Source organism: Salmo trutta, chromosome 8 (genome assembly GCF_901001165.1).
Source record: "Salmo trutta chromosome 8, fSalTru1.1, whole genome shotgun sequence".
Taxonomy (NCBI): Eukaryota; Metazoa; Chordata; class Actinopteri; order Salmoniformes; family Salmonidae; genus Salmo; species Salmo trutta.
In genome coordinates, this window is record NC_042964.1 from 23,853,282 (window position 1) to 23,866,114 (window position 12,833).

At 41.0% G+C, this 12,833-nt stretch overlaps 1 protein-coding gene across 1 annotated transcript; it reads right to left on the minus strand.

Moving 5' to 3' along the window:
• Positions 1–7,126: 7,126 nt before the first annotated feature.
• Positions 7,127–12,347, minus strand: LOC115198556 (mannose-P-dolichol utilization defect 1 protein). Its single transcript, XM_029760573.1, has 7 exons — positions 12,185–12,347; positions 11,674–11,739; positions 10,385–10,517; positions 10,206–10,291; positions 9,936–10,054; positions 9,521–9,631; positions 7,127–8,691 (listed from the first exon to the last, which is right to left on the minus strand). The coding sequence occupies exons 1-7, from the start codon at positions 12,312–12,314 to the stop codon at positions 8,566–8,568; spliced, it is 771 nt and encodes a 256-aa protein (XP_029616433.1). The 5' UTR covers positions 12,315–12,347; the 3' UTR covers positions 7,127–8,565.
• Between the last annotated feature and the right edge of the window lie 486 nt (positions 12,348–12,833).

A 12,833-nucleotide genomic window follows, 5' to 3' on the forward strand; every position in this document is an offset into this window, starting at 1 on the left:
ACACACACGCACTCACACACGGTTGGCTGCAATGTCACTGAATGCCGGATCTGCCGCATTTTCGCATGTTCGCACCTGAGTACCCCAAGTCACGCAATAAATCAAATGTTCTTTGTCACATGCTTCATAGACACCAGGTGTAGACTAACAGTGAAATGCTTACTTACGGGTCCTTTTCCAACAATGCAGCATTAAAGATTTCATAAAAAATCACATCAAATAAAACTGGGTAATAACAGGGTAGCTCAGGGGGAGGGGAGGCTACCGTGGAAGCCTGATCATGGATGGCTATAAGATTCAGTTTTATGACTGACAACAGCATACGTTCTATGGGTAGGGGGGAGTGGGGTACGTTGAGCCATGTTTTAAATTCAGCTACATCAAGGGAAATACAGTATTCTTTCTACCAAAGGTATCTACATCTACTGTATTTCAGGATGTTGTCTATCCCTGGAAATAATCCGAATTCATGTAAACATAACAGTTTTGAAAACTTAGCTTGTCAAAAAAAGTGGTCTCTTGGCACAATTTACCCCGGGTATGGGGTAAATTGAGCATGGGGACAGAGTAAAATTGTGCCTCATGGGGTAAGTGGGAGATGGTGTCCTGTGATGGTGCTGGTAGGTCAAAGTTTAATGTTGTGGTATATCTTAAATGTATGCCTACATTCAGATATAGATATCGGTTCAATATCACTAACCCTTCAATTTCTTGACCAGTTGTCTGAGACAGGGATGTTGTTTTTATGTGCCAATTCAAAAGCAAGTTCTCAACATTTGAGGCTACTAAGCCCATGAAACTGGTCCTCGAGATTCTTCATATGTTTAGCATGCTCAGACTCCATGTCAACAGATAAGTCCTTCCCACTGGGCACACACTGGTTGAATCAAAGTTGTTTCCACGTCATTTCATGAAATTACATTGACCCAACGTGGAACAGACATTGAATTGACGTCTGTGCCCAGTGGGTTGTTTCTCTCTGCTATCATAGCCTTTTTAAAAAACTTCTTCGGGATTGGTGTCCCTTCCACGGGACGGTTGAGCTAATGTAGGCTAATGCGATTAGCATGAGGTTGTAAGTAACAAGAACATTTCCCAGGACATTGACATATCTGATATTGGCAGAAAGCTTATATTCTTGTTAATCTAACTGCACTGTCCAATTTACAGTAGCTATAGAATAGAATAAGAATACCATGCTATTGTTTGAGGAGAGTGCACAATTTTGAACATGAAAAGTTATTAATAAACAAATTAGGCACATCTGGGCAGTCTTGATACATCATTTTGAACAGAAATGCAATGGTTCATTGGATCAGTCTAAAACTTTAGACATACACGGATGCCATCTAGTGGCCGAAATCTAAATTGCACCTGGGCTGGAATAATACATTATGGCCTTTCTCTTGCATTTCAAAGATGGTACAAAAAAATATACAAAAGAACGGTTGTTTTTTTCTTTGTAATTATCTTTTAGCAGATCTATTGTGTTATATTATACTACATTACTTTCACATTTCCATAAACTTCAAAGTGTTTCCTTTCAAATGGTACCAAGAATATGCATATCCCTGCTTCAGGGCCTGAGCTACAGAAAGTTCGATTTGGGTATGTCATTTTAGGCGAAAATTGAAAAAAAGGGGCTAATCCATAAGAGATTTTAAGCACAGGTACATGTTATTTTCTAATCAATGTACCTCTTTCAGTGTCATTGTCTATTTTTTCATCCCTTGCTGCTGCTCAAATAGACCAGGGATGTTCTCTTGATAAGTGTGTGAATTAGGCCATTTTCCTGTCCTGCTAAAGTACTTTTTACATTTTCTTTAGGAATGTAGTGAAGTAAAAGTAAAAGTAGTCAAATATATAAATCGGAAAGTACAGATAACCCAAAAAACAACTTAAGTAGTACTTTCAACTCTTTTTACTACTCACATTGTAGCGTATAGAGACCTCAACTCATGTACAAGACAATCATAGAACTATTTACTTTGGTTTAGATACAAGCATCATGAAACCAATAACACAATAAATTAATTTGACTTTGTGAAAATCTGTTTTTTGGTTCTAACTTGCTTAACCACTTTTTCCATGTGGTTTCTTAATTCACAGACTCTATGAAATCATGACCTCTTCCTAAATATTTGTTCACAAGATTCATTTTGTTTATGGTTTTCTAGAAACAAAGGGTGGCTTAACTAACCCTTTGGCTCAATTTACCCCACTCTCGTCTACTTGTCTGCCCTGTTAGGTCTATAATTAGCAGTGGAGCTTTTGGAGTTATGAGGGCTGACTGAGTGATGTGCTATCCAATACCTTGGCCATAGACATGAGCAACATATTCCTCCAACAGTTTTTTTTTTCAGGGCAAGGCGTTCGTATGGCCTGCCGTTTGGGTAGGTCTATTGGGAGTCATCAAGAAGGTTAAATAAACACCTAACATTACATAATATAATAGGTCCAAAGGCCATGTAAGTCATCAGTCATACTCCATACATTTTCACTGACATCCCAAAGTGTTCGTAAGGTTTTGAATGCTTAGCAGGCGGGGAAATTGTCAAATTCACACACTTATCAAGAGAACATTCCTGGTCATCCCTACTGCCTCTGATCTGGCGGACTCACGAAACATGAATGCTTCATTTGTAAATTATATCTTGAATTTTGGAGAGTGCACCTGGCTATCCGTAAATTTCAAATACAAGAAAATTGTGCCGCCTGGTTTGCTTAATATAAGGAATTTGAAATTATTTATACTTTTACTTTTAAACTTAAGCATATTTTAGCAATTACATTTACTTTTGTACTTAAGTATATTTAAAAAGTATATTTACTCAAGTAGTATTTTACTGTAGTATTTTACTCGGTGACTTTCACTTTTACTTGAGTCATTTTCTTTTAAGGTATCTTTTACTCAAGCATTACAATTGGTTACTTTTTCCACCACTGCAGGTCTGAGTGAACCAGGTAGGCCTAACAGGTTATGGAAAAACAGTGATGGTTTTCTTCCTCTTTCTGCGGTAGGGAGGTGTGTGTGTGTGTGTGTTTGCTCCCTCCCACATCTCTCAACAGTTGCAGTCAAAGAAGCCAGATCTCTGCTGATAGTGTGTGTGTATGTGCATGAGGCTTACCTGGCTGCCTAGCATAGTACTATTTAGTGCCGCTTTGTTTGCAGCACCCTAGCTAATTCAAGGAACTCACAAACGATAAGGAAAGACTGTCTGGCAGTCTGGCTCCCGTCTGCAGTGAAACATCACAGAATCATCTCCGAATCTCCGAAGCTTCAAAAGACTTCACAGTTCACACTCACAGCCCAACAGGAATGACGATGGTGATTTCACCCACAATTTTTGTTTGTTTCACAGAACAGTATCATTAAGATGTAGATACTGTATGAAAATGTCAAAATATATAATCGTGGATATAAATGGGACGAAATCTATTAGCCGCCATGTAAAAATAAAAAATAAAATCACCTGTTGAATGCGTGGTTTGAAATATGAGAAAAGCATTTGAAATAACAAATTACCGATATTTGAGAAGTGTCACGGATGTTATTTTTCAGATAATAGCCAAAACAACCAAAAACAAGCTCAACGTTTTACAAAGTCTGTCAAGACCGTGGGTGGTATGTACACTCACCGACTGATCATAGAAAGTGTTGCTGTCTTTGTCAGGACTGGAGGTGTCCCAGGTTGGGTAGATCTGTCTCACATAGCTGTGGCGTGTAGCTATGGCAGATAGGAGACATTCGACAGGGGTATAATGCTGCTAATAGAGGAAATGTTTGCCAACCTCTGAGTGAGAGAGTGACAGGTAACCCTAATGAGCTAGTAGAGACACACCCTGAGGTAGACAGGTCTGAGAGGGAGGGAGAGCGAGGGGGAGAGAGAGGGGGTTCAACAGGTCTGAAAGAGAGAGGGAGAGTGAGAGGGGTGGGAGAGTTCAACAGGTCTGAGAGCAAGAGAGAGAGTGGTGGGATGGTTGTTGGGAGACAAGCCTTTTTAGTTCTAGCGTATTTTTTAAAACTTTTATTTAACTAGACAAGGCAGTTAAGAACAATTTCTTATTTACAATGACTGCCTACTTGTAAAGCCCCCCCCCCCGGCCAAAACCTCCCCTAACCCGAACGACGCTAGGCCAATTGTGCGCCGCTCCTATGGTACCCCCGATCACAGCCGGTTGAGATACAGCCTGGGATCGAACCCGGGTCTGCAGTGCCTTAGACCGCTGCACCACTCGGGAACCCCGCATGTATGCGTATGCGTATGTGTTTTTGTTTGCGTGTGTGTGTGTGTGTGTGTTCTTACTGAAACACATCTGGTGCAAACATCCATTTTTGTGATTAGAGGATGAACAAGGGAGAGGAAAAGTTTGCTACACTTGATCTTAATCCTGTGACTAAACAGACTAAACCATTGGGGAGATGAAAGGGCTTTACCCTTATCAGCCAGCTGAGGCATTCACCAAAACACCACCGCTGAGGTGGGGCAATGGCGTGTTCCGCCAGGTTCTGCCAGAGGTGGGGTGTTTCACAGATGGCCAGATAGGGGGAGATGGGAAATGCAGGCCTAACAATCAGCAGGTAGATAAAGATTGGCCTACACATTAAAGAGATTAAAGGAGGCGATGAGTGTGTGCATGTGAGTGAACTGAGCGCAGTGGAACAAAACTGGCCTCTTCTAAAGCTCAGTCAGACCTCCCAAGATGCATCAATCTCACAGGTGATACGGCCTAACAAAGTTGGAGCTTGCCATCTCCGCTGCACAATCACCATCAGAAATGCCTGCCGGGGCCCTCTCTCTCTCTCTGCCCCCCCTCGCTCTTTCTCACCCTCTCTCTCAATGAAAAAAATTATTTTTATTTTCTCCAAACTCTTTTTCTTAACTGCCTGCCTCTGTCGATCTCCCTCCTGCTTCTCCTACTCCTTGGCCTGCTACAACCGGCGTTTCTCTCTCTTTCTTTCCAAGACAATAATTTCTCTACTTACCCCTTTTACTCGCTCTCTTCCCTCTCATGTGGTTTGGCTCCTCTCTTTCGTTCCCGTCATAGAAACAAAGGACAAAAGTTGGTGAGTGAGTGATAAACAAAGCATGAGGGAAACTGATGAGAGAAAAGGGATGAAAAGAGAAAGACGTACTTTGCAGAGAGAGAGAGAGAGAGAGAGAGAGAGAGAGAGAGAGAGAGAGAGAGAGAGATGGAGAGAGAGATGGAGAGCGAGATGGTCACTGTTGTGGCTTAAGGTGGAAATAAACAAGTGTATCTTACAGATATCTTCAGCTCAACCCTTCTATCAAGTTTAATTAACTTTTGGAGTCTGTTGTTCACAAAAAAAAATGGCGTTTTGAGTAGTTTCTTGAGAAACTTCCGTTGTCCAATTGTGGGACTTTTCGGTTGCGGGGGTGTTGATGATGTCAGTGTGATTGAGGACAGAGAGGCAGGGGGCCGATGGAACGACACACACGGGACTTGAGAAAGGAAAGGAGAGAAGGGTCTATTCAATGGGGGGGGGGGGGGGGGGGGGCAAACATAGTGACAAATAATGGTATGGTAAAGAGGGCATGCAGAAAAATAGAAAACATTTTATTACATCACAAAAGAGGTGGAAAATAATTATCAAGTTTGTGGGAAAAATAAGAGTATAAGCAGAGACAAATTATCCCATACCGAACAAAAATATAAAAGCAACATGTAAAGTTGTTGGTCCCATGTTTCATGAGCTGAAATAAAAGATCCCAGAAATGTTCCATACACTCAATAAGCTTATTTCTCTAAAATGTTGTGTACAAATTTGTTTACATCCCTGTTAGTGAGCTTTTCTCCTTTGTCAAGATAATCCATTCACCTAACAGGTGTGGCATATAATGAAGCTGATTGAACAGCATGATCATTGCACAAGTGCACCTTGTGTTGGGGACAATAAAAGGCCACAGTTTGGTCACACAACACAATTCCACAGATGTCTCAAGTTTTTCGGGATGTGGTAATTGGCATGCTGACTGCAGAAATGTCCACCAGAGCTGTTGCCAGAGAATTTAATGTTTATTTCTCTACCATAAGCCGTCTCTGTCATTTTAGAGAATTTGGCAGTACGTCCAACCGGCCTCACAACTGCAGACCAATTGTAACCACGACAGCTCAGGACCTCCACATCCAGCTTCTTCACCTGTGGGATTGTCTGAGACGAGCCACCCACACAGCTGTTGAAATTGTGGGTTTGCACAACCAAAGAATTTCAGCACAAACTGTCAATTTGAATGTAGAGATACCGTGACGAGATCCTGAGGCCCATAGTCATGACATTCATCCGCCGCCATCACGTCATGTTTCAGCATGATAATAGATGGCCCCATGTCGCAAGGACTTGTACACAATTCCTGGAAGCTGAAAATATCCCAGTTCATCCACTGCCTGCATACTCACCAGAAATGTCACCCATTGAGCATGTTTGGGATGCTCTGGATCAACGTGTACAACAGCATGTTCCCGCCAATATCCAGCAACTTTGCACAGCCATTGAAGAGTGGGACACCATTCCACATGCCACAATCAACAGCCGGATCAACTCTATGCGAAGAATGTGTGTCGCGCTGAAGGAGGCAAATGGTCACATCAGATACTGACTGGTTATCTGATCCACGCCCCTACCTTTTTTTTAAGGTATGTCACCAATAGATGCATATCGGTATTCCCAGTCATATAAAATCCATAAATTAGGGCATAATTAATCTATTTCAATTTACTGATTTCCTTATATGAACTGTAACTCAGTAAAATCTCTGAAATTGTTGCAAGATGCATTTATATTTTGGTTTAGTGTAAATGCCTGTACTTTGGAGAACTAGTAGAGTGAACAAAATAGAGGGTGAACAATTGTCTCTATCTAGTGGCATGAAAATGAATGACACCCAATCATTTTGGAACAATGGGTATGCAGACTTTTGTTCCAGCCCTTCCTTAAACAACAAACCTAATGAAAATAACTGAGTTGAGTTTTATTTCATTATATCATATAACTTGCTAAATCAGGGATGTTACTGCAGGGTTGGAATGAAAGCCTGCACAACCCACAGGCTCTCTTGGCCTGGAGTTCTGAAAACATAAGAGAAAACTACAGACACCTGAGAAGTCCCAACAAAAACAAAACATATTTTATTACATTTTCCCATTAAAATAAACTCTTACCATCTTCAGAACTGTAGCACTCGCAGAAGACGCATACAAGTGCGAGCAGCACCTTAACATGAGAAGTTGAATCTCAACAAGTAAACTAAAACTAAACAGAGAAATTGGACTTCAACATAACACTATAATGACCCCAAATTTCTGCTCCCAGGTTAATCTGAATCAAATTGGAATGAATTATTTAGTATTGTGGACTCATTCATTGAATTCAATAAAATGTGTGATTTATCATTAAACAAATACAGCATCGATATGCACAAAGAAACACAGAAAAACATCATTTGGACTGATAACCATTTGATTCAGTACAGTTATTTTGATCTAGCCTGTGTGCCAGTCTGTTTGTGCAATAATGCCAAATCCTTGTAACTCGGTAAACCATGTTTGGCGTGACAAAGTACAGCAATGAAGTTGGCACAAGCATTAAAGGATCTGAGACCAGGCTGCTTTAGATCACACTCAGGAAACAAAGCTTCAACAACTTCAAGGTCAAACATTTAACTCAAACATACTGACAGAGAATTTCACAGTAAACCTCTATTGCTTCACCCTTTGATTATAGCTAGAATAGTTAACTTCCTGGTTGTGTTCTGGAATGCGTTTTCATTCTAGATTATGATCCGAGGACAACCCGTGTAATATAACTGGAACAATGGAGTGCATTGTTAGGGAGGCATAAAGATTTAGGAGTACGATGAAAACTGACCATAGTGGGTGTTTTGACAGCTCCGGGGTAAAGTTTCCCCTAGGTACAGATATAGGATCAGCTTCCCCTCCCAGAATCCTAACCTTAACCATAAGTTGGAAAAATGCAAAACGACTCAGGATCAGCGTCAACTTCACCCTACTCCGTATCGGCACTTCTGTGGCGTTTAGTAAAATCAGCGTTCAGGATGGAGAAATAAGAGTGTCAAGCCTTCCCTTCCCTGAGCTAAAACACTGAGGCAAAACTAAAGATTTCTCTGTGAGCTAGTCTAACTGGGCTGTAGTCACAGTATCATTGAAGTCAGGTAAAGTAGAGAGTTCCTTGGTTTGGGTGGTGGGAATAGAATATTTGGTCCAGAGCTAAGCTTACAGTAGGGGAGTGCAGAGTGTATGAATTGCTAGATGTGAATTTGTGCAAATCTCAAATGACACCCAATTCCCCATTTGAGTCCATGGCCCTGGTCAGTAGTGCACTACATATGGAATAGGGTGCCATTTGAGCTGCACCCTGTCTATATATTCTCTCAACCATTGTCTGCTTCCAAAAATGGCACGCTATTCCCAATATAGTGCACTACTTTTGACCAGAGCCCTATGGGTCCTGGTCAAAAGTAACGCACTATATTGGGAAATAGGGTGCCAATTTAGAGGCAACTAATTTCATGTGCACCAGTCTATCTACACCTTCTTCTTCTTCTTCAGTGCCGGGCTGCTGTTCCAGTAGTACAGGAGCTGGGCAGCGATAAGACCGTTACAGGAAGAGGATATGACATAGGTCAGGGCCATCAGGGAGTCACCTGTTTCCTGTTGGTAGAGAGAAACCAGGAAGTGAAAAGTAGAAATTATTGGCATGTTGGATTAGGACAGGATCACACACACAGACTGCCTCAAATGGCACCCTTTTCCCTTTAGGTGTCATTTAGCAGACGCTCTTATTACCTACTATATAGGGAATAGTGTGCCGTTTAAGACGCATCCACACTCACACATACAGTACACACACTTTATACACAGTAGCACATTTTACCCACACACAGCTGCACATACCGACTAAGTCACTCAGGATAAGAGCGTCTGCTAAATGACAAAAAATGTACATGTAACAAAACATTAAGTATACAAAACATTAAGAACACCTGCTTTTTCCATGACAGACTGACGAGGTGAAAGCTATGATCCCTTATTGATGTCACTTGTTAAATCAACTTCAAAATCAGTGTAGATGAAGGGAAGGAGACAGGTTAAAGAAGGATTTTTAAGACTAGAGACAATTCAGACATGGATTGTGTATGCTTGCAATTCAGAGAGTGAATAGGAAAGACAAAATATTTTAAGTGCCTTTGAATGGGGTACGGTAGTAGGTGCCAGGCACACCGGTTTGTGTCAAGAAATGCTGCTGGGTTTTTCACGGTCAACAGTTTCCCGTGTGTATTAAGAATGTTCCACCACCCAAAGGACATCCAGCCAACTCGACACAACTGTGGGAAGCATTGGAGTCAACATGGGCCAGCATACACTTTCGACACCTTATAGAGTCCATACCCTGACCAATTGAGGGGTGCAACTCAATATTAGGAAGATTTTCCTAATCTTTGGTATACTCAGTGTACATTCACTGAACACATGTATATACCTGTATTGAGGTGAATATGCGAGCCAAGGAGCCAGCGAACAGCATAAACACAGTGATGGCAGACAGCTGACCTGTGTGTCCATTACGATAGTTAGTCACTACCTGAATAAGCTGCAATCACAGGGAGAAATAAACATGATCGCAGATTAATACAACGATAACATTATTTGTTAACTAATGATAACTCCTATAAACACATTTATAACACAAATTGACTTTATTATTGATTTATTTTGGGGTACATTTTTACAGTTGAACTATTTAAAAGTACAAATAAATCCTAGAGGATTACATGAAAATATGAAACACATTTATTGTCCAATGTGGTGCTCGAACAACGCTATAACGCTGTTATTACAATACAACACGTTGACTATGTTATACATGTTAGAAAATCTATGAATGCTTCACGTACCCTGCCAATGATGATAGCAGGCATGTTGGATGCCTGCATGGCCATGACCACAGGCATTGGCGTTACAGGGGAGAGCAGCAGAGCTACCAGACCAAAGTACACCACCAGGAACAGCACACCTAGAGGGAGCAGACACGCAGAAATAGAACATCAACCACTGCTTGTGAGGGCAGCTAGTTGTATGCTAACTTAAAGTCGTACATTGTAAGCTCAAAAGGAAGTGTTAGTAGTGAGTGTCAAGTCTTATCGTCAGGTAGGTGTGTGTCTTACCTTTGACTGTGTTGCCTCCATAATGCATTATGAGGAACCCGATGACTACTGTCTGTAACATGAGGAAGAGGGCCTCACCCCAGGCACTGAAAGAGAAAACGCAAAATATGTTAACTTGTGCGTGTCTGTGTGTGTGACTGTCTGTGCATGTCTCCGTGTGTGTGTGTACAACTCAGTACCTGAAGGGGAAGCTGTTAGCAATGCTATAGGCCATGGTGCCGGTGATAGCCAGCAGCTCCAGCAAAACAGAGTTGAAGCTTAGACCATCTGCGCTCTTAGCCCCCATCAGCTTCAGGATCTGGGGCAGCTTTACTGTGGGGGGAGAGAGAGTGGGAGAGAGCGAGATATGGGTTATGTTATGTATTATCTAAATGTGTGCTTGATGGATCGAACTCTATTGTAAATATCTTTCCATCTACAGGTAACTGCCAAAAAAAAAAGCAAACACCAACAGTGTCTTAATAGCGTGTTGGGCCCCCACTAGCACCGAGAACAGCTTCAATGCACCTTGGCATAGATTCTACAAGTGTCTGGAACTCTATTTGAGGGATGCGCCACCATTCTTCCACAAGAAATTCCAGAATTTTAGGTTTTGTTGATGGTGGTAGAAAACGCTGTCTTTGGCACTGCTCCAGAATCAATTCGGTTGACATCTGGTGACTGAGACACACACACACCCCCACACTTTAAACCCCCTATGCTCCTTTGAGACCCCTCTTTAAAAGTCATTGACATATCTTCTTCTTGCCATGGTAGCCAAAATAATGGGCAACTGGGCATTTTTATTCATGACCCTAAGCATGATGGGATGTAAATTGCTTAATCAAATCAAATGTTATTGGTCACATACACATGTTTAGCAGATGTTATTGTGGGTGTAGCGAAATGCTTGTTTCTAGCTCCACCAGTGCAGTAATATCTAACAATTTCACAACAATACACACACATCTAAGTACAGGAATGGAATTAAGAATATATAAGCTGCATACACTAAAATACAGTTGAATATAATATAATACAGTATATACAAATGAGATGAGTAATGCAAAATATGTAAACATTATTAAAGTGACTAGTGTTCCATTTATTAAAGTGGCTATTGATTTCAAGTCTATGTATATAGGCAGTAGCCTCTAATGTGCTAGTGATGGATATCTAACAGTCGGATGGCCTTTAACTCAGGAACCACACCTGTACAGTACTTTGTATCATTTACTCAAGTGTTTCCTTTATTTTGGCAGTTACCTGTATATAAGAGAGGGGCAGGGAGTTATGCTTTGCACACATAGGGAGAGAGAGACAGAGATAAAGATTGAGAGTGAGTGTAATGTTTACTGTTCATTTCACTTTTGTTAATTATCTATTTCATTTGCTTTGGCAATGTAAACATGTTTCCCATGCCAATAAAGCCCTTTGAATTGAAATAGAGAGAACGAGATAGAGAGGAGAAAGAGAATCTTAGTCTTACCCATCACAGACCCCAGGATGATTCCAATGCCCAGACCTTTGCTCAGCACAATCTTTAGACATGGCACTGCAGACAGAAACAATCAATGATTTAACGGGTATTATCAGAGAGAACAGATAGATATGTCATTCTTCTCCTATCTAGAATTATTGAGGAACTACAAGAGATTGAGGAACACTGGCATGAGATAGCCCCGCCTCTGAACGCTGTCAAAACAAAACTTTCAACTAGCTACTGACGTTAGCTCCTCTTCTGTCTTTTTAGCCTGTTTAGAGGGTACGATCCCTACGTACATCCCGTCCAATATATTTCTTTATATCCAGTAACTGTAAACGCAAAAGATAACATAGAAGTTACATTGTGAAATATCGATTAAAAACTCAAATCTTGCAAGCTAACGTTACCTAGCTAGCTCATCCATTAAACGTTGAAGCCCTGGCTAGCTAACGTTAACTAGCTAAGTTAGCTCTTGCAATCAAACGTCAGTCAATTATGTAACAACTTGATTTACCATCCAGAAAGTTAAAATTGAGAAAAAACTCGTCGTAACATGATTCTGGCATGAAATAAGTGAGCAGGAGCCCCTTCAGTGGGTCCAACACAGAAGTCTTTGGAAGTTCTTCCATAACATGGCTCGCCATTGTGGAACTGTGACGTGACGTCGCAGTGTGCAAATAATAACTGTTCCCTCATGCTACACGGACACATATGCACTGCCAATGGTTCCAGAGCTCACTGTGATTTTTGTTGTTGTTGTTGATTTCATTAGCTTCCCCATTAGCCGACGCCAATGGCGAGAGCTAGTCTTACTGGTGTCCGACACATAACGAACAAGCCATTACAGATAAAATACTTTACAATTTGCATACATTTAAAAACACGAACATGTAGTAAGTATTCTTTTGCATTTATCAGTTACACATACAGTGAACAAAAATATAAACACAACATGCAACAATTTCAAAGATTTTAGGGAGTTACAGTTCATATATGGAAATCAGTCAATTGAAATACATTAATTAGGCCCTAATCTATAGATTTCACATCACTGGGAATAACAATATGCATCTGTTGGTCACAGATACCTTAAAAAAAAAAGTAGGGGTGTGGAAAAGAAAACCAGTTAGTATCTGGTGTGACCACCATTTGGTGGGACCACT

Bases quoted from the DNA above. Each gene is read 5' to 3' on its own strand.
- LOC115198556 (XM_029760573.1), bottom strand. From the start codon at position 12,314: ATGGCGAGCCATGTTATGGAAGAACTTCCAAAGACTTCTGTGTTGGAC. The intron at 11,740-12,184 runs GTAAATCAAGTT...TTCTGTCTGCAG, and splicing joins CAATTTTAACTTTCTGGATG to TGCCATGTCTAAAGATTGTG. The intron at 10,055-10,205 runs GTAAGACACACA...TGCTCCCTCTAG, and splicing joins TGGAGGCAACACAGTCAAAG to GTGTGCTGTTCCTGGTGGTG.